This window comes from Abrus precatorius, unplaced genomic scaffold (assembly GCF_003935025.1).
Source record: "Abrus precatorius isolate BTA unplaced genomic scaffold, Abrus_2018 Scaffold6, whole genome shotgun sequence".
In the NCBI taxonomy this organism is placed as follows: domain Eukaryota; kingdom Viridiplantae; phylum Streptophyta; class Magnoliopsida; order Fabales; family Fabaceae; genus Abrus; species Abrus precatorius.
This window is the reverse complement of record NW_020874406.1, coordinates 14603284-14626010: the sequence shown is the minus strand read 5'-3', so window position 1 is coordinate 14626010 and position 22727 is coordinate 14603284. Positions and strand designations below refer to the sequence as shown.

Genomic DNA, 22727 nt, shown 5'->3' with positions numbered 1-22727 from the left:
AAAAATAGATCAAAGCTTTAAACAAAATAACATTTTACCCAAAGCGCAATATTTTGCAACAACTTTACGCCTTTCGGCATTGTGTTTCGTTCACATATTCTGTTCAATGCGCGCTTAGTTAGAGTAATTTTACATCAAGCATATTAAAAAATTTATGTCTGGTTTCCAGATTTAATAAAACCAACATGTGTAACATAAACTCAACCAAAAAAATTCCAAGAATGGAGCACCTAACTAGAAATGTTTTTAAGTCCCTTTAAAAATGATTACTTTTAAAGCAAATTAAAGTTAAAAAAGATAAATTGAGGAAGACAGAAGGATGGACCCAAAGTGTTGTATGAACACCTGGCCTGCACAGACTGGGTATTGTTCTAAATTCTGAACAAATTGAATTGGTAAAGAACAAGTTAGCATCCACCAAAGCCTGGACTCATCTTTATTCACAACATTATCCTATCTACCCTTTCCATTATTAGACTATGCCCCACCCCAACACCACCAATAGAACCAAGACACCCCCAATCCTTGTCATATAATATATGGACCCCAAAACTGGTCACTCAAAACCCCCACCACATGCATCAAAACTTTGCATAAGGATTTATTTTCAGCCACAACATTTTTGTATAAAGCTTCAACAAATGCGTGGCCAGTCCTCAGCTTCATTCACCAAATGGCGCCATGCACTGCATTGAAACTGCTGAATGGCTTAACCCCTTTTTTTTAATGTTATTTTTAGCATTTTCTTTTGGCAACTGGCGATGGATAGGAATAGGATCAATGTATTGTCCATTGTATCATCATGGTGTTGTATGACTGACATCATGTCAACCGTCAACGCTTAGCATCATAAGGAGGGACATCATCATGAGTGGTCGGTGTTGAGGTGGGGACCACAAGGCAAGTAAATGATTCCAATGGAGCCTAATCTAGCACTGTAGTTGGAACCTGAGAGAGAAATTTGAGAAACAAAGTAATTACAAGAGTCAACAGGGCGTTGATGTATGATTGGCCCATGCCAGCATGCCATGTTGCCCATCACCATCAGAACCACTATGCTGTGGGAACCACTGGGGTCAGTCATACACGTCAGCGTGGTCTAGAAGTAGAAGAACCCTTGTTGCCAAAAGGGATGTTGGATATGCCTTGTTTGGATAGCTCAGCCAAAACACTGTCCATAGAAGGAGGTTTGAGACCTAAGGGCAAGGGTAGCCATGGTTTGCTTATTGCTTCCTTCACAACCTTGTCTACCACATCCTCTGCCTGCATGCATGGAACACAACCATTTTATATGTGCACAACTCAAACACTAGTTATGTCAATTAAGTGCATGTGTGAATTCACGTTTGAATAACCATGGGTCCACGTCTACTGCAATGCTATTAGTTGTAGTTTCTAATTCAGATTCACAATTACATAGTTTTCAATGTGTTTCCAAACATGCACTAGGATATGACCCCGTTCCCATGTAAAATCACTAGAATAATCATGCGACGCTAAAATATTGATCTAAATATAATTTATGTGCCTAATTAGACACAGTTGATCAAGTAGAAGGAAATTTAAAGGAATGTACTGCATTACCGGATAATGCTCGAAGGAACTTCGTGGCATCCCAAATCTATAATTCACTGCTTTAACATTGTGCAAACCAGTTATAGACTGTAATTTGATGAAAACATATAATTAGCATAACTCAATAAATAATTTATATACACATGATTATATAACAAGTAAAAACGGCATTGAAACGGAAGTTAAGATATTCAATTCATTGATACTTACTTGAGTGTAGGAAAAAGAAGGCGATTGTTCAGGTGGCAACAATGGACAACCCCATGCATCCACATGCACCTGAAACATCAAGTTACCAAATGTCAAACTTCATCCACAATATCTACATTACATGCCACAAAGCAAATTTGCCAATATACAAGAGAAAACTTATAAAAAGATTACCCCAGGATAAGGATTCCAATGCCAACTTTCTGTAGGATGCCACAAGGGATAACCAGGAGGGCCCCAAATCTGTACACCAGCGGTTTGACTGCCAGGTTGTCCCCACCTAGGATATACAGGAGCTGGAGGAAGGGTGTGATTAGAATGATATGGAGGGTAGGCCATAATTGGTCTTTGCAGATAATAGTTTCTTTGCATTGTATCTCTTTGATTATGCCATTTTGGATCTTCTTCCACTGGTGCACTTTGTCTCTTGTGTATTCTATATTTCTGTTCAACATAAAGATGTTACTAAGTCTTACCTATGAGGAGAAATGGATATTATTTTTCTTTACCATCAGAAAGGTATTGAAAAAAGTCATTTTACTTGCAGCTTTGGAATAGAACTGATATCTATAACAAGCAAGCAAAATAAGGACCTGAAGATGGCTTGCCACATTGTGCCTTGTCAAACCGTCCACTTTCATTAGCTCCAATATTCGAGAAGGAATAGCTTGATCAATACCTAGTTGTTCAACTGCCTTTACAAATTTTTTATGCAGCTCAGGCGTCCAGTCTACCTGAAACCAAAACCAAGTACCATGTATGTATTGAGGTCATACATGCAGATCATTTGTACAACCTTAAAAAAAGTTATTATGGAGAAAGAAGGATAAGCAACAAACAAAACAAAATTATGTGATTAACAGAAATATTCACTTAAACTCTCAGACCAGATCGAAATCTTTCAGGTGAAGTAACAGTTCAAGGACAAGATGCAGTTTAAATATTTAAAGAGCCTGATAGCTGTGCCATTTTTCAAGTTTAATAATTATTGTGAATATGTGAGTTATAAGCCACAGATTCAAGCTCCAGAATTTTGCCCTAAACTGAATACAAGGAAAAAAGGTGAATCAGGTGATGATTAGAGCCATGGTGTTTTACCTAGCTACCTCCATTGGAAGTGTTCTTCTAAAATTGACAACCATAGTGCAGTTAATATTTGACAATTTCATTATGAAATTTCCTTTGCTCACATCCTGATAATGGAGTGATATATATTCTTTAACAATTCAAAGCATGCGGATACAACATGTTGGGAACATTGGCAGGATAAAAAAATTTTAGAAATAATTTGTAGTTGTGTGTCAAACTAGTGCCAATGATATCAATTTGATGAACAAGTGTAGGAAAATAGTGCAAGGCAAAAAGCAAGGGAACTATTGTGTAGGTGTTTTGCAACTAGGGGGGAGAGGTTTGAATCATATAGTCACATATATGATAAGAAGAACTAATGGTCATAAAGCAGCTTACTTTCATCTTCTTCCGATTAGCTTTAATCTCACATGAATCATTAAGTACACCCGTTTTATTTGGAGATCTATTACCATCGCTGTTGCTGAGAAACTTTCTATTATGTGGATTCAGTGAAACAGCACTCTTAACCTTGGAACCATTAGCAAAATCCTCTTCCTCCTTAATCAGAGTCTTCTCAGGTTCTCTTGCTTGAGAACTTTCAGAATTCAAATTCTCACATGAAGTTTCGACAGATTTGCATTCCCCATCATGTTCCCCACTTTCTTTCTCTGTTGAGCAATTAGTCTGCTCATGGCAATCTCCATCATCCAGTAACCTTGTCCCCTGTTCTAATTGTGGGGTTGAAGGAGCTGGATATTTATCACTTCCAGCAGAATGCTCTTGGTCATTGTCACTACACCTGGAAACATTCTCTAAATCTATTGAATTCGTACTTTCATTTTGTCCATTGTCTGTTTGGAGCTGCAGCATGGATTCTACTGATTCTTTGACAGGTTTTAGTGATTCAGACTGGAAACTTGCCCCAGTATTAAATGCCTGCTTCAATTCAACAACATTAGAAACTATTTTGTTCATATTTTTAATAATAAATCCCATCATAATGTTGCTATTATTAACAGACCTTGTGAACCACATGCTGCCAAATATTTTTGAGCTTGTCCTCAGAGAGTGGTTTACTAAGGAACTCGACTGCACCAAGCTTAAAAGTGAAAATGGATCAAAGAGTTTAGAGGTATGCATCAACAATCAGTATAGTTCTATGAAAGTAATCTATGTCTAACTTAAATGGGCGAAAGATCACATTCCCAGTAAATATTGAACTAAAAAACAATACGAAAAGTAGTTTCATTAGTGTACTAATTTTAAGGAGAAACTCAAATTTTGGTTTGAAAAATCCAAAAGCATCACAAGTTAACAGAAGATAATACCAAAAAGAGGATGGTAAAATAGAAAATTGGAGTTAGCTCAAGGAATATTATAAATAGCTCAAGGAATATAATTGGCATGAATAAACCAAAATCTTACTGCAATGCACTTCATCATGGTGTTCAGGCACTGGTTGTTCGAAGTCACTACATGAAAAATTTGAAGTATCACTGGTTAGTTCAAATTGAATTTGAAAGAAACAATGATTTCCCTTCTTCTTTTAAGATGAAAATTTGGTTTAACATGTAGACTAGATAACTGACTTGTAAATGCCATTAAAATAGAATCGATCCTCTTTTATCAGAGAGAGGGAGGGGCTTCATAAAAAATACAAGTTAAACAAACAATTAGGATTTGTTCTGTGCTTACTAATGGTAGGCAAGTTCTTCACATTTTCAAGAAATTTGAAACCTCCATGGCTACTGCTTGTACTCACCTACAAAGATGGGAGCATGTGATTACAAATCACATCATCAAGGCTGAATTATTTTAACAAGAGAGATCAATTACAATTTTAAGATATAGAAATTGACAAAGTGAGTCAATAAGTGCGAAGATATAAATTATTAGAGCAAAATGCATGAGGTGATAAAAGTCTCCACTTATTATTAGCATTTCACAAATTGTGAGATTAATGACAACTCTAATGAAAGTATGTTTTTCATCCTAAAGTTTGGAAGCAGCTAACTATAATCAAGAAAACCATCAACTTCTCCATATTCACACCATTTTAAACTAGCATAGTAGACAGCATCTTTTTCGTTTATTTTCTGTTCAAATTTTACAGCTATAAAATAATGATTTATCATATCCTGAAAATTTAAGTTCATTACCTCCACTATGGCAACATGGAAACCTTCAGGACTACTTGAGAATGCTGACAAGGCTTCATTCTCATCATAGAAGGTAGAAACTGTACAGAAATTATGAGGCTTAACAAAATAAAAAGAACAAGAATATACAGGAAACAAGGAATTGGGGAGTGGTAGTAGACAAAAAGAACACTATGGATTTAAATAACAGTGTAACAGTCAAATTATACTCAGCTTGGCTCTTGAGATATAATTTCAATTAAACTTGGATTTGTGGAAAGTTTAGTTTTCCATAATAAATGCCCATCTTCTGCATCCAACTAATTCATATTTGTTTGGAAATTAAAAGTCATCAAATCCAAATGCACCAGAAATAGAATAGATTCAGTACTAAATAAAGTCAGATAGCTGACAATTCTTTTATCCTCAATAGCTTTAGAATTTGGACCACCTCAAATTTTTAGAACACTTGGAGGCATATAGTTTACGAGTAAATGAACATTATAGCAACTTTATAAGCCATCTAAAGAAATACCACATATGGTAACATCAAGTATCGAGAAAGGAAGACAAAAGGGGTTCTACAAATTTTTCTATCCTTCAAAGAAATAAAATCTCAGGCCACAATTTCCCAAAGAACCATATAAGGACTATCTAAAGCAGTGCCACTTTACAAGATGCCATTCTACAAGAAGGGGACCAACTTTACCCACTAATTAAGGAAAGTGGGATTAGCTAGGCAAAAATTTCAGTGTATGAGTAAGTGAGGGATGCCAAAAAGATAAGAGGGGATCCAAAAAGTCTTACCATTATAGTCCATGGCCTCGAGCTTTGCTTTTATCTCGGCAGCAGAATTTCTATCTCCTTCAAGGAGAAGAACCCGGAGTCCCTTTGGGAAATCCTTCCATCCCTGTAAATCATTAGCAGTGCAAACCATAGCTGGTTTGGCATCGTCACTCAGTCCCCCCACTGAAGTAACAGATCAATACTGCTTATCAACATCCAATCCATTCTGCAAGATCCATGAGATCACAAGCTTGAATTTGCTCTAGAGAACATAGAAAAAATGAAAAACAAAGAGAAGCAGAAACTCCATAAAAACTCAATTTTGTTCACATGTTGAAAGCCTTTCAAATGTGGAATGCTAACATGCCATCTAAACTCCGAAGTTAAACCCAAAACAAGTTTCAGTTTAAGAATCAAAAGTTCCAATCATTCATGAATCACAAAACACATTCCTACTCAATTTTCCAACGCATTGCCTCAACAAAAGAAAATCAAAACATGCAAGCTACAAGGATCTCATTTGCAAAAATGAAAACCTTCACAACTTCACAGAACAGTAAAAAGACAATGACACGGGTAAGATCTCCAGAAGAGAACTCTAATTATTACACAGAACAACAAGACGAGAAAGAAACCCGAGCAATTCAAAATCCAAAGTGGCAAACACGACATGCCATGCAGATATTACAATCCGAAAAAGGAAAAGAGAAAACAAAACCAACTGAATTCTCCAAAAATGAACACATGAACTGAAGAGGAACCAGCATGCACAACACGCAAAACTCTGAAAGTTGTTACTTTCCATGGCTTTTCTACTACCTTAGCTAAAAAGAAAATGCCCCACCAATTTTTCTGGCTAAAGTTTTGTTCTTTCTCCTCTTATTTCATTGATGACAAACAAAGAATGAAGAAAGAGGATAAGACGAGGGAAGAGAAGGGAGTAGGGGGGTTTAACTGCGGTCGTTGAAGGGTGTCTGTGACTTCTGAACAGTTGCAATCGGTTCTTAAGAACCACATAATATGCAGAAAAAGGTGTCTCTCATAAAAGGTCAATCAACCTTTCTGCCACTTATTTCAAGTTTCATATTCCAATTCTACCCTCAATTTTTCCTTTTTTTCCCTCCTATCAGAAAAGAAAATAACAAATTAATCACACTTTATTTCTTATAATTCGGTTTAAAATTAAATACCAATTACATTGTCTTCGTCTTCTACGTCAAAAAATTTTGAGACTTCAATTATTATATTTTAACTCGAATAAACTTTTCCGTTTATCTTGAATTTTGAAACTTTACTTCTTGAATTTTGACTTAAAAATACTTTAAAAATGACAATTTACATTTTACCTCTCGTAGTTTAATTTTAGAACGCTTTGTCCTTTTGTGCTATAAGAAAATCGAAAGCAATGTAAAACTAAAAGATTCATATTCATATATTGCCCGAAAGAGATATACTTAACCATTAAAGGCAATAAGAAAATAATGCCTATAAAGTGTAGTTTGAATGGTAACAATACAAAAGAAAAAGGTAAAGTAAAATGTTAGAGTTCATGACATTAGAAATGAAGTACTTTTGAACTACAGTGCAATGAGATAGGATGCAATTAACCTTTTTAATGCGTATCTACAATTAGAAAATTTACGAAAAATACATCAAACGCTATATGGCACCTATGCAAAGGAAAGGGAGGTAAAAGTGATAAATTTTATAGTATGTGGAGACAAAATGTTTTTCAAATTTTAAGTGAACCTATAGGGGTAAAATTGTTGAATTTTATTTATAACCATTATAATAATATAATACTATAGATGATTTTAATATATTTTAGAATATATTACTATTATTAAATATTGTAATTTTTAGTAAACAGTTATTATTTATTAATTTATTTTCAGGTGTAATTTTGCACGTTTTAAAAGGTGATTATATAATACATGATCAAAGTTTTTTGGAGCCAAATCACAAGAAGATAAAATGACAAATTTCATAACATGTATATAAGTGGGTATATTATAGGTCGCAGTCCATCGATTAGTCTACATAACGCATTGCCCATGTGGCCTTGGTTCATGAAAATTACGATATTTTAATTGTGTTAACGTGAATTGGTTCGTAAAATTCATGGATTTAATTAAAATTTAAAACATAATATTCTTGATTATTTTAATTAAAAAAATGGATTGTCAACCCGCAAGTAAAATACTTCAGAGGAAATAAAAGAAAAATGCATGTGAATTGGTTCATTAACCCATATAATTGAATTAAGTTAATATTCTCATCTTAGCCATTTGAAATGAAATTCAAGTACAACACAATACCCAATCCAAATGAAAAAGGTTACCCACATTCTTTCTTTTTTTACAAAATATGACAATGTATTAATCTCTTGCTTAAAGCACTGAAAAGATTACGCATGATAATTAGTTTCCTCAGCATGGCATGTTTAGCCTATGTAATCTCCTCTAATCACACTGACGTAAGGTGTGTTTACCAACTCCCAAGTTGAATAGGAATTTGCCCCACCCCCTAAAAGGTGCAAAAAGAGTATATTTTTGGTTGGGCAAAAGGGTCTCCTCAAAAGACAATAATAATCACTAATTTCTTTTAACTAAATCAATGAAACAATAATTGCAAAAAGAAAACTTGATTTGACTTTTGACCCGCCTTAACAGTGTTTTGCTATCCTATTTCGTCCCTTATGATCTTGATGTTAAATTTCAAATGAGGCACTGCTTAGGGAGTTTCCCTTTCCCCACAGAATACCAGCAGACTTTTCTTCAAGTCTAATAAAGCTAATAACGTCTCAGAGACAAAGAAATTCACTCTCAGCTGCACATTTTTCATAATGTGCAATAAATCTTCAACTTGATTTCGCTAGAACCAGATAAAAGTGTATGCAAGAAAATCATTATTTATATAAATACAAACATATATGCAAGAAAATCATAAACCCATTGATAAAAATATAAACTTTTCTCATCGAATGTTGTATTTTAGAAACTTATTTATGAACGGTTATAGGGAGACTTGAAAGGCATGGCTACGTTACGTACAATAGGGGCGTTTCGGTAATTGAAGATTGCTACTCCAAACTTGAAGAGTTGCTTAAGCATGTCGAGGTAGTTAGTTCGTTAATTATAATGCAAGTTAATTGTAGTAATCACATGCACCGGCTTCCACTTCACTTATAGCAACCCCTCACAAACCAATCATATTTTGACACGCAAGGGGTCTACAGTTATTTTACTGTTCAGAAGAGTAGAACTTGAAAATTAATTCAGAATTAAGAGATTTTAAAAAAAAAAAAAATTTAAACAAACTCGTGTGTGTGTGTATATGAATTGATTGAAGTTAATGTTTGATTATTGTGACTATAAAAATAATTAATGTATTTAAAATTAAATTACAGTGATCGAACGGATGAAAGGACTGATTCAAGAATCAAGTATTCATCCTTACTTAAATTGGAAACAGATAATTAGTAATTCAGTAATGTTCTTTTAATATCGTAGAATGAATTAAATAATAAAAATAGTAACAAAATTATAAATAAATAATTTTAAAAATACAAATTAATATAAGAATCAAATTACATATTTTATAAGATACAAATTTCATAAGAAATAGTATAATTTATATGTAATTTTATACATGAACTTTACTATATTTTTAAAATGATTTAATATAAAAATTCATTTTCAATCGATTTATTGGTATCAATTTATTGTTAATTTTGAATTTTTTTTTGTTGGTTTTTTAGTGATTTTGATAAATTCTTTATTTAAGCGCTTATTTAGTAATTTTTTAATAATATTTTGTTATAAAATTCACAATAAGATTATATTAAAATAATTTATTTTGATAAACTATATAAAAACTTATTGAAATAAGTATAAGAGATAAGTTTTTTTTTTATAAATATTTTAAATTGAGACTCCAAATCTTATTTAAATACTACTTTTAATTTTAACCGATATTTCTATGGTTTAAATTTGTAATTTTTACAATCTTAAAACAAAAAATAATCTTATTATTATAATTTTTCATTATATATATATATATATATATATATATATATAATAACAGTTAAAAAAAAATTACAATCAGATACGTGATCAACTAATCAAAATTGTTTTAACTATAGTTTTGAACTTGAATTTTGATGAGAGTAATAGTAATAAATTATTTATAACATATTTTTTTATTATTGACTAAAATTTATTAAAAATTAGTTAAATTTATCATAAGACATATTAGTAATTGTATATATTTTTTTCTTTCTCTCCTTTCTTCTCTTTCTCTTTTATTTTCATTTATACAACATGAATTTACTCACTTTCTATCATTTATTAGCTACTAATAATTGTGTACTATCACTTTTCATTTTGCTTTGTGATTATAAATTATGATTCATACCATTGCAGATTTTCAAATGCATAACTTTTTTCACACAAAAAAAATATAAAAAAACACTAAAAAAATTAAAAAATGTTATAATTTTAGATAAAAAGAATGTTTGTCCAAAATGTCCAAAGGTTTGAGTTGAATAAATCTCAAAAAATTATATGAAATAGATATATAAATTATATAAATCAGAGTTCTATGCTAAAAGTGATGTCTTTTTAAAGTTTACGAAATTAATGATAACAAAATACAGAATTTTTAAAAATTCCTCATCATATTTGACTTGTATGTGATTCAACTTAATTTAATTTATTTATCACAAAATTTCAACTCACCCTTTACACTATCAATAAATTTGAGTTTTACCCCACTCAAAATGAGTTCCAACCAAAATAATGATGAATACTTTTACTAAGTTAAAATAGGTTAAATTACATATAGATACAAATAATAATTATTCAACTTTTTTTGTTTGACAACAATCTGACTGGAAACAAAAGTTAAGAAGACAGGAGAAAGATAAAAGACGAGGAGTTACTAAGAGGTCGAGAGGAAAGAAATGAAAAACAACAATTTATGAATTTATTTTTTATCATTTTATTATTACTAAAAATATTTATTTAAAAATTATTAAATCATAACTATTTATTTAACATAAAATTAGATTAATAGTTGACAATCAATTACATTTACTTATTAAAAAATATTATTTTATTAAAATCTTTACTTATAAAAGTGAATAAGAAGATATAAGAATCCACTCATTCTTAAATTTTTGCTACCTATAGACTCACTTAGTTTTTCTTCCTATTGGAAGAGATACACCACATTGTATATAAGTTTAACAAGGTTACACTTGGAGATAGACAAGTTCCCTTACTAATAGCATGGATAGAGTTAGTCAATAGACATAATTAAGTGTTCACTTTTTTCTTAATATTCCTAGGTACCCTCCTTTGCTCTTTTTAGTTTTTTTGTAAGGACATATTTTTATGATGCATCTAGATACTTGAGAAATTTTAACAAATTTAATCTTTATTTGTATTATAATTCCTAGGTACCCTCCTTTGCTCTTTCAAATTTTTTTTAACGTAAAACTTTCTAATTATAACTCTTGTTTTTGAACCTTTTAAAGTTGAAAGTGCTAATAATATGCTCTTGATTATTTATCAAAATTTATTAAAAATTAAAAAAGTTTAAAGTAAAAAAGAATGAGACTCATAATTATTATAATTTTTAATAAATTTTAATTAATAATAAAAAATATGTTAGAGAATGTATTATTATAAATTTACCTTATAAAAAGTTTAGATACATGCCAACTATAGTATATATGATGTAATCCTATTACGTAGCAAAGACTTTAAGAAGAATAGACGTTACATATGTGTACATGTCACTGTTGTAATTATTTGTGAAGGGATAGAATGAAACTTTGAACAACATAATTAACAAATTATGGCAAGACTTGTAAAATATGGTGGTACAATTGGAGGAAGGAAAACTCTCCAGTGCCATAGCAAGAATGGAAGATGAAAACAGTAGATAGCAGTAAAGTTAAAATTTGGAGAAAGAAATGATTTATGATTTGAAAAAGGGAGTTATAATATAATATTAACTTTTAATTTTAAATTAAAGAATTATTTGAAAATAATAATTAAAAAGTGTTTTTAAGAATTGATAAACAAATAAATTTTTTATAAGCATAAAACTTTATTGAGGGAGTACTTTTAAAACGGATTTAGATCTTTTTCAGTAAAAACTTAATGTTTAATTTTAATTTTACTTTAATGAAGATCAATTTATTTAAGTAAAAATAATAAAATAACAAATTTTTTTATACAAAATTAGTTTATTCTCTCTTTTTTATATTTAACACTTTCTCTTCAACCTTTATGTTTAATTATATTTCTTTTTTTTATATTCAATTTTACTCTTCTTCTTTCAACTCTCTCTCCTTTCCCATATTTAATTCTTTTTTTTTCTCACTTTTATATTTATTTTTTTCATTTATCCGTACTCAACTCTTTAATTCTGTCTTTTTTTATATTTAATTCTTTTATTCTTTCTCATGAGAATTTATAAAATTTATTTAAGTAAAAAATTATTTAAACAAAAAAATTTATTTAAGAAAATTTTGCTTAATTTTTTTAAACAAATCAATTTTTATTTAAGAAAAAATAGAAGTAGAAGTCCAATTTTTACCAAGCGGGAAGTGATCTGGATCCCTTTTAAAACTTCTAAGCTTTTGCCCTCTTTGTACACACACCAAAAAATATATAATAATAAATACAGTACAATTATAATTTAATAAAATTGTAAATGTATATTAAACATTTAAATATTATTTAAAATTCTGAGAGCAAATGGCTTATAATATCGAAAACTAAGTGTGTGGGATTCCAAAGTGAAATGTCACGTCGAAAGTTCATAAACGATAAGGGTCGACATTGACTCACGTGAACGTTGTTTCGAGTCCTGACTCCTGTGATTGATCACGTGAATTTTATTCATTGCTTAATTTGCGCTCCTGCGAAACGCTACTATTAATTTCTAATTGTCAATTTAAAATCAATATTTTTACTTTAAATATCAATGTATCGCTATATTATTTCTTTAATTTTAATTATTTAAATAGAGTTCAACAATTAATATTTATTATTATAATTTATTGCAAAATCAAATGTAATAACATAATATATATTTCACCGAATACGTGATCATTTAGCGTCAAATTGCTTTCATTTAACTTACAATCTTGAATTTACATTCTTATACTTGAAAGAAATCTTCTTTAAAGAATATGCATGATCTAATTTTTAACTATTTTTCTGATGAATTAAAAAAATATTGTCTGATTTGATTCACTAATTCCCAGAGTTAATTTATAGATTTACTTCATAATTAAAATAATAATAATAATAAATTTTAAAATTATAAATGAATTTATATCATTTTCTTCATTGTTATATAGTAACTAATATTGCTAAGTTAGTAAGCAAATTTTAAATCATTAAACTACTTATATAATAAAAAATTATTCATTAAAAAAACTCACGAGTTTACTATTTTAAAAAAGGGATACATGAGCTTAGTAAAAAATCTTACATAATTAAAAAATTATGAAATTATACTAATCCGTTGAGGAACTATGGGTCACTTTTTATAATCCAACTTACTAAAATTTTATGTTAGGTTGAGTTAATGCCCGAGTCAAATTAAGCTGATTTGAACATCTAGTGCACATGAACATGAGACAAACAGTGGAAATTCCATTTTCTTTGAGCTAGAAATTGATTATAAATTGCATGAGGATATTTCCACCTACCCAAGACAGGATTGGCTTCTTGATACCAATATTAAGCTAGGTGTTCATCATCCAGGTCATACCAATTTAGGCATAGCAATTGTGAGCATTCCAAAGACGTATGAGAAATCCAAAAGAAAACCATGGAGCAATCACTCACTCTTTTCCTTAATCACCAAACCATCGCCCATAGTTTATAAGTGTAAGGGTACATAAAAACAAAGGATCTTCTCTCAATTCCTTTTCTTTTTATCTTGGACATAGTGGAAGACCCACATACATTATCATACCATAGATCTTTGTCTCCTCCCATCTTACCAATTGTCACGTTCAACATTTTCTAAGGCTCAATCATTTTCACCTATTTTGAAGAGCATTCTAGGAGCAAATACAAACACCCACAATTCAAAATAGCTCTTAAATTGAGGAACATGTCCTTGTCTTTCCATGTAGTTGAATAAAAAGAGTCCCACTAATTGGTTGATTTTATTGCCACATGATTACTCTACTTTTTGTTGGGCTCTTATTTCCAATTTTTAATTAAGTTTCACTTTGCTTGAGAACCACATTTGCTATCCGGGTATTTTCAACCTCGTGTTTGATTTTCCTTTTGTTTGTTTCCATTAGGAAATAATCTCACGGATCAAACCCTTCATTATTGATATAATGATGCTCCAAGAGAAACAATCATGGCCACTTCATCCTATGCAACCATAAAATTTTACTTGTTTTGTGTCTCAATTAATAAGTAAATCGGAAAAACGTTTTCCTGTTCCCCAAATAAAAGTAATATATGAGACAAAAAAAAGTTCCTAATCAAGTTTCAAATTACAATTTGTCACGGTTACGTTACAACTTTGTATAGAAATATGGCAAGATCGATGAAATGATGAAAAGGTTTGCAATAAAAGTCAATTACATGACTTGCATGACGTAGAGAAAGTAATTAACCATAACTAAATAATTAGAACAAAAAACTATTAACAAAATAAAAATACATAATTGTTGTTAGGGTAGGAGAAAAGAAACAGATTATATTTATCCTATTCCGAACTCAAATATATATGGTATAGTTTATTTATGTAAAAATTTAATTAAAGATTTATAATTAATGTATGTTACTTTAGATAGATAATAGTATGGAAGATAATTCATGCGTCATAAATCAAATTAACTTATTATTTTGAGCAACACTTTAATTTAAGACTTTTATCTTCACAATAATGTTTATTATTTTTTAAAATAAACAAAAAAGCATATTTTAATGTTTTTGTCTTTATCTTAAATTTTAGACAAACAGAAAGCTAAAAGAAATAGTGTGAAGAAAACTGTGTGCAAAAATACAATAATGTTTATTCTCGGGTTTATGTCGTGTTTCTTAATTAGTGAATTCTAAAATTTTCTTTTCTTAGCTCCTCTATCTTACAAGTACGGCAAGAAGTGTTCGTAACATGTTATTTTGGCAAAATTTATTTAGCATACATTTAGTGTTATGTTACTATCAGAAATTCAAATTCTCAATATATAATAAAATATGCTAGTAAGCGAAGTCTTCCTCGTACTAGTAGAAGATGCATATGGAGGAAAAAATTATTCATATATATAGAATGTGAACGTTGATGATGGGGAGTGTGACATCAAAGGTAAAAAATTAAGGAGAAAATTTATTTAATTGTGTTTGGAAATATATTTTTTAGTTGAAAAGGAGATGACTTTTTGACAAATTTTAGAGTATGCTACGAAAAAAGAGGATGAACAAAAGAAACTTGATTTTTAGTTGAAATTTTGATATTTCAAGAGAATTTGATCGATTTTATAACGAAGGATTATCGATGAAAAATGTAAGGCTTAGTTCATCAAAAGTTGAAGTGTTTTAAATACAAAAACATTTAAGTCTTAGTGACAAATGTGTATATAAAAAATGATGAATTTATGTTAAAGAATTCAAATATATTTGAAGCAGTTATCTGCAGTTATCATTTGTTATTATCAGTTAAAGATCTCACTCAATACATATGGCAAAAATTATAGATAATATGCAAAAGTAATTATAAATACATGTTTTTAGGCACTTGTAATTTAAATTTACTAGTAAGAGACACTTTCATTGTGTTATAATTAAAAGTAAGATTTCATTTCATTATTTAGATGTTGCAACTTTTATACAAATACTAACACTTAAAAATTTCTGCATTGTCAAAGATTTATACTAGTTAGATCAACTATAAAGAAATCAACATTTTTCTATATTGATTGTTATTAAATTTGTATGTTTATATGCTGTAATTTAATTTAATTTAATTTTAATTGTTTCCTTTAATTTTTTATTATTTTACTTTAACATTGTCTTGTACTTTTTTTTTTCCCTAACCTTTTTGTTTTATTTTACCTTTCTTAAGGTGTTAAGAACCTATAAAGAAGATTTAAAACTCAATTGCAAATTAGTGTTGAATTTGTCTACTTGCAAAATCCATGGTAAACAAATTGTTATTGATGTTGTTTAAAATTAAAATTAAAAGTTTACTTCAGTATCTTATGATAACATTAAATATAATATTTTAGTAAAATAAAACTCTAATTTTAATTTCATAAACATTTTAAATAACAGAACTTAGAGTTTTGCATAAAATTAATTGCTCGAATGTTTACCAAAAGTTTAATATAGCGTGTTGGTTTGTCTGGTGCAGGTTTTATGGCATGAGAGGGGAATTGGTTGTTTAAATTATAAAACATATGTATAGTATGTAGATTGTAGAAGAAAGTATGTACCTGAATGTTTGTACTTTTGTGCATTTGTCGAACATCCATGAGCTAGGGAAAGTGCATGTTACATCCATGAGCTGGGTTTTAAAATGTCAAAAAACGCCCACCGTGGGGCTCGAACCCACGACCACAAGGTTAAGAGCCTTGCGCTCTACCAACTGAGCTAGACGGGCAGTTGTTTGTGAGGTCGAAGTTTATAAATTTAATGTAATCTTTGTGATGCATCGGATAATACCGAGTTTAATTTTGAACATAATGGCACCTAACAAGTTGTTGAGCTTAAATTCTTTGCATCGTTAAAGACTTCTTCCATTTTCCATTACGTTTGTAAAGAAGTAAAACAAAAAATTATTACTTCTAATGTTCATTGGCATTCTAAATCCAAAACAAACTATCAGCCTGCATAAAAATAATTAATATGATTTACTTGGAAATACATGTTTTATTACATAAATATATTCAATCTAATACTTCAATAGCCCAATAAAAATACTATAAATATAAAATAAAAAAAGAGCTTGGTATTTATATTTAGTACTAAATATTGTGCATAGTATGAGTCATTTTAAATGTAGGTAAACTACTTAAATATCTTTTAAAAATATTCTTTTAATGTAGGAAAAAATAGTTTACTGATAATAAAAATATAAATATATTAAGCTTTCTATTCTAATTACCAAAAAGAAAAAAACTTTCTATTCAAGAAGATATCAAAAATCAATTTATTTGAAATCATAAACTTTTTATTCAAAGTAATCATCAGTGGATGGAAAAATAACTGTAGAGGTTGTGTTTCTTTGTAAAACTCAACATAATAGATTGGGAGGGGAGGGAGGAGAGTGTTTTATGAAATGAATGATTATGTTCATATAAAACTGGAGGTTCGCCCCGTGCTTTCCTCGGATTAAAAAGCACGAGACCTAAACCATCACCATTTTTTTTTAATTAAAATTACCAATTAATTTCAATGCAGTGTAATTAAACACAAAATAAAATCCTAAAAACATGACTGCAATAGGCGGGAAAACAATTGATAAAGAAGTGAGACATATCAGAACTATTGGATACATAGATTTAATACAGTACAGATTAACTACACTTCTGATCTTTTTAATTTAATCTGTACACAATTTTGGTCTGCCAAATATTTTTTAGCCAATTAACGGGACTAAAAGTGATTGCAACTACAATTACACATAAAAAGTAACAGGCAGAATAGTAGACAGATTACAATATCCCAACTCGACAAATATCACAGGCCCGAATTCATTTACATTCGTAGTCGCCATCCACATGCCTTAACTCCTGTACTTTCATATCGTTTTCTTTGAATGCTTTAATATATTGGATTGGTTTTGACAACAAAATGTTTAATTTTAAATGTAGTTAGAACCTCATAAGTATACAAGTATATTGTTAGCCGTCAATCAAGTCCCACGGAGGTAAGAGCTTCAAAGACGTGATTTTCCTTTCTAAGCAATAAGCATATTTCATGATAAGCTTACATGCATGCAGGCCCCATGGACCTACATTTTTTGGGTGAACAAAAGTTTGATCAAATGCTGGTCACACCTTACACCAATGCCGCACGTACTGCCCCTTGCTGCTGTAAACATAAACACGATAGCTTACCCAGTCTTCTTTGTAAAAACAAGGTAAGCTTGCCTTCAGCTGAGACGAGTTTGGGCCACCTTAATTTACATGGGAACGTAGTCACTGTTTGGAGGAGTCTCCATATAAAAAATGTAGTGGTTCCGTTGGCTCTGCATATTAATGGCACAACCAATCAATTTTACTACATCAGAAGACAAGCATGACTACAAAGCACATGCTAGTAAAACAACCACCGACCTGCTTTCATTGCAGGGTGTTGTTGATGATTCAGGTCCGTGCTTTCATTGACCCTCGTTTTGCTGGCATCTCTTCTTTTCTTCACCTTTGAGGCGCTCAGAGAGCCTTCAACTGTAGAGTGTCGGGCAAGGAAAAAATATAAATAACTAGTAATACTTAAAAGTAATCAGAATGTCAGCTGAAAAGATTGCCTCGCAACAATGCATTAGAAATGTATCAGCATGTTAAATTGCTGGTTATTACTTGATGGAATAGGCTTTCATTATATTATCTAACAAATTTATACTATAAGTGAATTGAATAGTGAGAGTAATTTAGCCAAAATCCCCCAGTGTAATTTAATTTGAATCTTTGGCCAGCATTGACTACTCTAACATGTCAGTACACCCATGTACCTTGCCATTCCCATACCACTTTTGATTCACCCTTCACCAACTTTGGATAGCGATCTACTCGAGAATCTTCTTGAACCAATTCTTCTACCTGTAATCTCAAATAAAATTATAACAAAAATTAATCATTCGTTTAGTTGATTTAAAAACCATTTAAATATTTAACTATAATCACAGGACAATGTGATTTCATCAACAGCATCTCTACAAATAGTTGGGTCCTAGATACAATTCATCAATCAATAGGTGGAATGAGAAAAGAAAGAATAACCCAAATCTGTTGATTTACAAGGGTATTTTATAAATAGTGTGACTTCCTTCCTCACTGAAATCCTCAAAAATGGGAGCATGTCTGTTTTCCAGCATAGGGTTAAACAAAAGACAAATGCAAACCAGTGCCTTAAGGAAGGTCACCGGTTAAAGGGACCAAAGTAGAAGTATTTAATGAAAATGAAAGCATTCATTTGAAAACATAAAAATAATTTTTAATACTTTTTGAAGTAATTAAAAACATTGAATATAGTATACTAAATATTTCTTAATCAATGTTCTTAGATTACATATAAGCAGAACCCCACAAAATATGGATAAATAGAGAATTAGAAAGCATGATCTCAGCACAAATAAAAATCATATGCTGAAACTTCATTCTAAAATCAGCCAATAAACAAGGCAAAGCTGGAGTCAGTTAAGTAATACAGACAAAATGAATTAGTTTCTTGTGCTTTATTGATTGATTAATTATTATTATGACAGAAACAAGATAATCAAGAACAACAAATTCCAAAATAACTTCAAAACTACCTTTGTCCATAATAAAGGGTCCTTCCGCTCTCTTGGCAAAAGCAAGTGATCCCGTAACCTAGAAGCAATAACCCAGGGTTCACATTCCCCATTTTCACTTTTCGATGTCAATGCATTCTCTTCAAGTATTTCACAGACCTAAGACACCGGCAACAAAGAAGTTTTAAACAGAGGTAGGACCAGAAGAAATATGCAATTACTCATTAAGTCAAAAAGAACCTGTGCATAACAGCTGTAATTGTAGTCAACAGGAGACAAAGAAAAGCCAAACTAATTTAATTATATATTTATTTGAAAAAATGACACAATCAGCTTGCTTTGCCATTTGAGCTATTGGTCAACTGCATTGTTCGAAATCCCAGTTTATACAAACTCCACCAAAACAAATTGGGAACACAGATATTTTTTCACTTGTCTAAGCCTACAGAACTGTAATATATATCAAATAGTAAAAGTGGGGTGCATGAACCCTGTGCTCCTTGTGCACAGCATTTTCCTCTAACAGATATCATACTATTTTGTGAACTCTAACAAACATGAGTATTTTATTAGAATATATTTATGTGCTTCCAAACATTCTTAATCAAGCGCATGCTGCCATCAAAACTTAAAATCACACTTGCTAAACTGAAGGGGGAAAAGATCATCAATGAAACATGTAATAATCACTTGGGCATGTGACTGTGTGTGTCTATATCCCACTACACCTTGCTGTAAAGCTCCTCAACTCGTCTTGACATGTGTAGTTTCCGACGGACATTCCAGAACAAAGTTGTGCATCCAACAAGCTGTTTAAATCTCAATACTGTTAATATGTTTACTCATTGATAACAGATATATACACATGAAATCATCCTATAGCAAATGGATACCATGGCACAAATGGGCAGAACAACTAGAATATTCTTTGAGATCCACTGACGAATGCGGCAGGCATATGGCTTGTAATGCTCTGCCAACAAATCTGGACACTTAAACTCCTTCATCCTGTATGAGACATAAGTAACATCCTAAGAAAAAGTCTCTAATAATATGACTGAAAGCCACTACTGCCTTACAGATTAAAAAGCAAGAGATGATATACCCATGAGAGTTTAACCTTGTCTCTAACAATTTAACCATTGTGTCAACTGCCCTTTGTTTTGTATAATTATAAAGTTCATTATCAACTTTGACATTTCCTATTGGCTCAAAATAATTCCACAAATCATCCTCATGAACCTGAGATGGTAATATGAAAGAAAAATTGAAACCAAAAACATTCAAAGAACAACTCCAGGAGTAATAAATAATGCCAAACATACAATAAATACATATAAACTGCAGAATGCAAGGGATAAAAAAGAGAAAACTACCCAAATTGTTCCACTTCCACTGCACAAAAATTGAGCATATTCTTCACAGAGGTGATGTTCCACTCTCTCCACCTGTGGTCAATCAAACCATAAACAAATTGCCTATCAGAAAGATGTAACAAATACAAAGAACAAGGAAAAGATGATAGACATTATTCATTTCCCAGAACCAGTAAACAACAACAAATCAAATTCTAGTGACACACAATCTTTCGAGCTGACTCATTAATGTCCCCATCTTCTACACACAAGTTCCCGTGCCTTTGGTAACCCTGAAGACATTCCAACTTGCCATCATTGCATTCTCCATTACTTGGACAAGGTTCACAAACATCTGTTACAATTCCCAGTCATGAGAAAATAGACAAGAAACAAATAATTTGCAGAAACCTACACGTTGAGACTACAATATTTGATTGATAACACAAGGCAGAGAACAAACAGAAAAAACCTATTAAAGGTAATACGAAACAGATGAATATCTTAGAGGGCTTGCAATTAGAAAGGCATTTGTATCCAACCAAATTAAACAAAAGAACAAAACGAGGTATAACAGTTCAAAATAAAAACAAAAAGAAACACGCATGCATAAAAGCATGGCATAATTTGCTAAGTCAAAAATTCAATTATTCATAGACATATCATAAAATGCAGATGAGGGAAACTAGAGAATCAATTCAATTCAATGCAATGCAACGAAATATGAATGGAAATGAAATTGAGAGAGAGAGAGACCGGGAAAGTAATCGGGAGAGTGGAGGTTGGTGTCGCAGAAGGGTTTGGATGGAGGTTTAACGAGAGAGGTGAAAAGAAGGTTGCAGGACCAAGCAACAAGCGATGCCAGTGCAAGCACGAAGAGGAGTCTGGGGAACTCGTTTTTGGAGGGTAACAAATTCGGAGGAGGTTCTATTTCCATTAACGATTTCACCGAACTCTCTGGGATCAAATTAGACTTACCCTCCCTTCGCCCATTCTTCCTCATGCTTACACAGGACACCATCATTCACAAACCACCACTCTTCTTTCTCTCTTCCATGCTGCTTTTAAGTGGGTTCTCAAATCAATTTTTGGTTTCAATCAAAATTCACTCAAAACTTATTTTAGATAATTTTTTCTTAGTTTTAAGAGAACGTTTTTAAAAAATAAGTAAATATATTTGAAATAGTTTTACAGACTCAGTTCAAATCATTTTTAAAAGCAGACTTAGCTTTATAGCATTCTAATAATTATTTTTGTTAATGATAAATATATTCATAAATAAAATTTAAAATTATCAGATATTATATTAATTAATTTTATGATCTAAAATTTTTTAATTACATGTTATCCATATGGATACTGTTTTTGCTTTAATCAGGTTATTAATTTAATTTAATTTTATTATCCAATACTGTAGTTAGAGTACTAAAATTGAGTGGAAACAATTACTAATAAATTGTTTATTTCAGTAAATTTTTATATTCAAATCCTTAAATAATTGAGAATTTCAAATTTTTATAATTTGTAATCCTTCCTCTTATTATTATTATTGTTAATTAATTAATGCAGGGAAAAATCTCAATATATATTCACGCATATATACATAAATGAAATTAAATGAAAAATAATTATATAATTTTCTCTAATTACATAATGCCAATTTGAGGCGAAGCGTTTAGGAAAGTGAAAGGGTAATTTTTCATCTTAATTGATTTGAGATTTTATTTTATTTCATGTTTTAAAGATCTGTACGATAGTGTTTTTTTAAATCTTTTTTTGCAAATGATTTAAAAATAAAGGATGTATATATATTTTTATCATTATTAAAATAATAAAGAAATATAGGAAAAAATACTTTTTTTACGCCCATTCAAATTTAAGCTCAACATCACATAAATTACGTTGCTAAAAGAAATTAAAAAGCATTTCAATTTACTTTCTTAAACTCACAAACAATAATCAACTGCGCTCTAATAAAATTCAATTTTCGATTAAAAAAATTATTTTATTATTTTTTAACTAATGTAAAATCGTTCCCAAGAAATATTACATTAAAATAAGTTAATTAAATTAAAATGCATAAAATATTATT

General features: G+C 30.5%; 2 protein-coding genes and 1 non-coding gene across 8 annotated transcripts; all 3 read right to left on the bottom strand.

The window, feature by feature from the left end:
* Positions 1-293: 293 nt before the first annotated feature.
* On the bottom strand, positions 294-6795 carry LOC113868852 (two-component response regulator-like APRR2). Of its 4 annotated transcripts, none has more exons than XM_027504804.1 (12): positions 6600-6795; positions 5802-6006; positions 5016-5095; positions 4552-4618; positions 4282-4328; positions 3878-3955; positions 3253-3792; positions 2379-2519; positions 1960-2229; positions 1786-1854; positions 1585-1662; positions 297-1263 (listed from the first exon to the last, which is right to left on the bottom strand). In XM_027504804.1, exons 2-12 carry the CDS (start codon positions 5929-5931, stop codon positions 1090-1092), a joined length of 1674 nt encoding a protein of 557 aa, XP_027360605.1. In that variant the 5' UTR covers positions 5932-6006; positions 6600-6795; the 3' UTR covers positions 297-1089. The 4 variants fall into 4 exon arrangements, with proteins under 4 accessions (XP_027360608.1, XP_027360605.1, XP_027360606.1 ...); XM_027504803.1 differs by having other exon boundaries at positions 298-1263; positions 5802-6042; positions 6600-6775; XM_027504807.1 differs by having other exon boundaries at positions 294-1662; positions 5802-5963; positions 6625-6751.
* Positions 6796-16354: 9559 nt separating this feature from the next.
* TRNAK-CUU lies at positions 16355-16427 on the bottom strand. The gene has a single exon. It is a non-coding gene; the product is annotated as a tRNA-Lys (tRNA).
* Positions 16428-17408: 981 nt separating this feature from the next.
* Positions 17409-21720, bottom strand: LOC113869566. 3 transcript variants are annotated; one of them, XM_027505952.1, is made up of 10 exons: positions 21392-21675; positions 20863-20990; positions 20657-20728; positions 20401-20522; positions 20174-20288; positions 20009-20089; positions 19302-19439; positions 18501-18588; positions 18106-18216; positions 17409-18017 (listed from the first exon to the last, which is right to left on the bottom strand). In XM_027505952.1, exons 1-10 carry the CDS (start codon positions 21657-21659, stop codon positions 17968-17970), a joined length of 1173 nt encoding a protein of 390 aa, XP_027361753.1. In that variant the 5' UTR covers positions 21660-21675; the 3' UTR covers positions 17409-17967. The 3 variants fall into 3 exon arrangements, 2 of the variants coding, with proteins under 2 accessions (XP_027361753.1, XP_027361752.1); XR_003505485.1 differs by having other exon boundaries at positions 17518-18017; positions 18517-18588; positions 20386-20522; positions 21392-21720; XM_027505951.1 differs by having other exon boundaries at positions 17518-18017; positions 20386-20522; positions 21392-21720.
* Positions 21721-22727: the final 1007 nt, after the last annotated feature.

Excerpts from the sequence above, each read along its gene's own strand:
- LOC113868852 (XM_027504804.1), bottom strand. The coding sequence starts at position 5,931 with ATGGTTTGCACTGCTAATGATTTACAGGGATGGAAGGATTTCCCAAAG. Across the intron at positions 1,855-1,959 it reads ATTGGAATCCTTATCCTGGG|GTGCATGTGGATGCATGGGG; the intron begins GTAATCTTTTTA and ends TTGATGTTTCAG. Across the intron at positions 1,264-1,584 it reads GTTCCTTCGAGCATTATCCG|GCAGAGGATGTGGTAGACAA; the intron begins GTAATGCAGTAC and ends CCATGCATGCAG.
- LOC113869566 (XM_027505951.1), bottom strand. The coding sequence starts at position 21,659 with ATGATGGTGTCCTGTGTAAGCATGAGGAAGAATGGGCGAAGGGAGGGT. Across the intron at positions 20,090-20,173 it reads TTCTGCCCATTTGTGCCATG|CTTGTTGGATGCACAACTTT; the intron begins GTATCCATTTGC and ends AGATTTAAACAG. Across the intron at positions 18,589-19,301 it reads ACCCTTTATTATGGACAAAG|GTAGAAGAATTGGTTCAAGA; the intron begins GTAGTTTTGAAG and ends TTGAGATTACAG.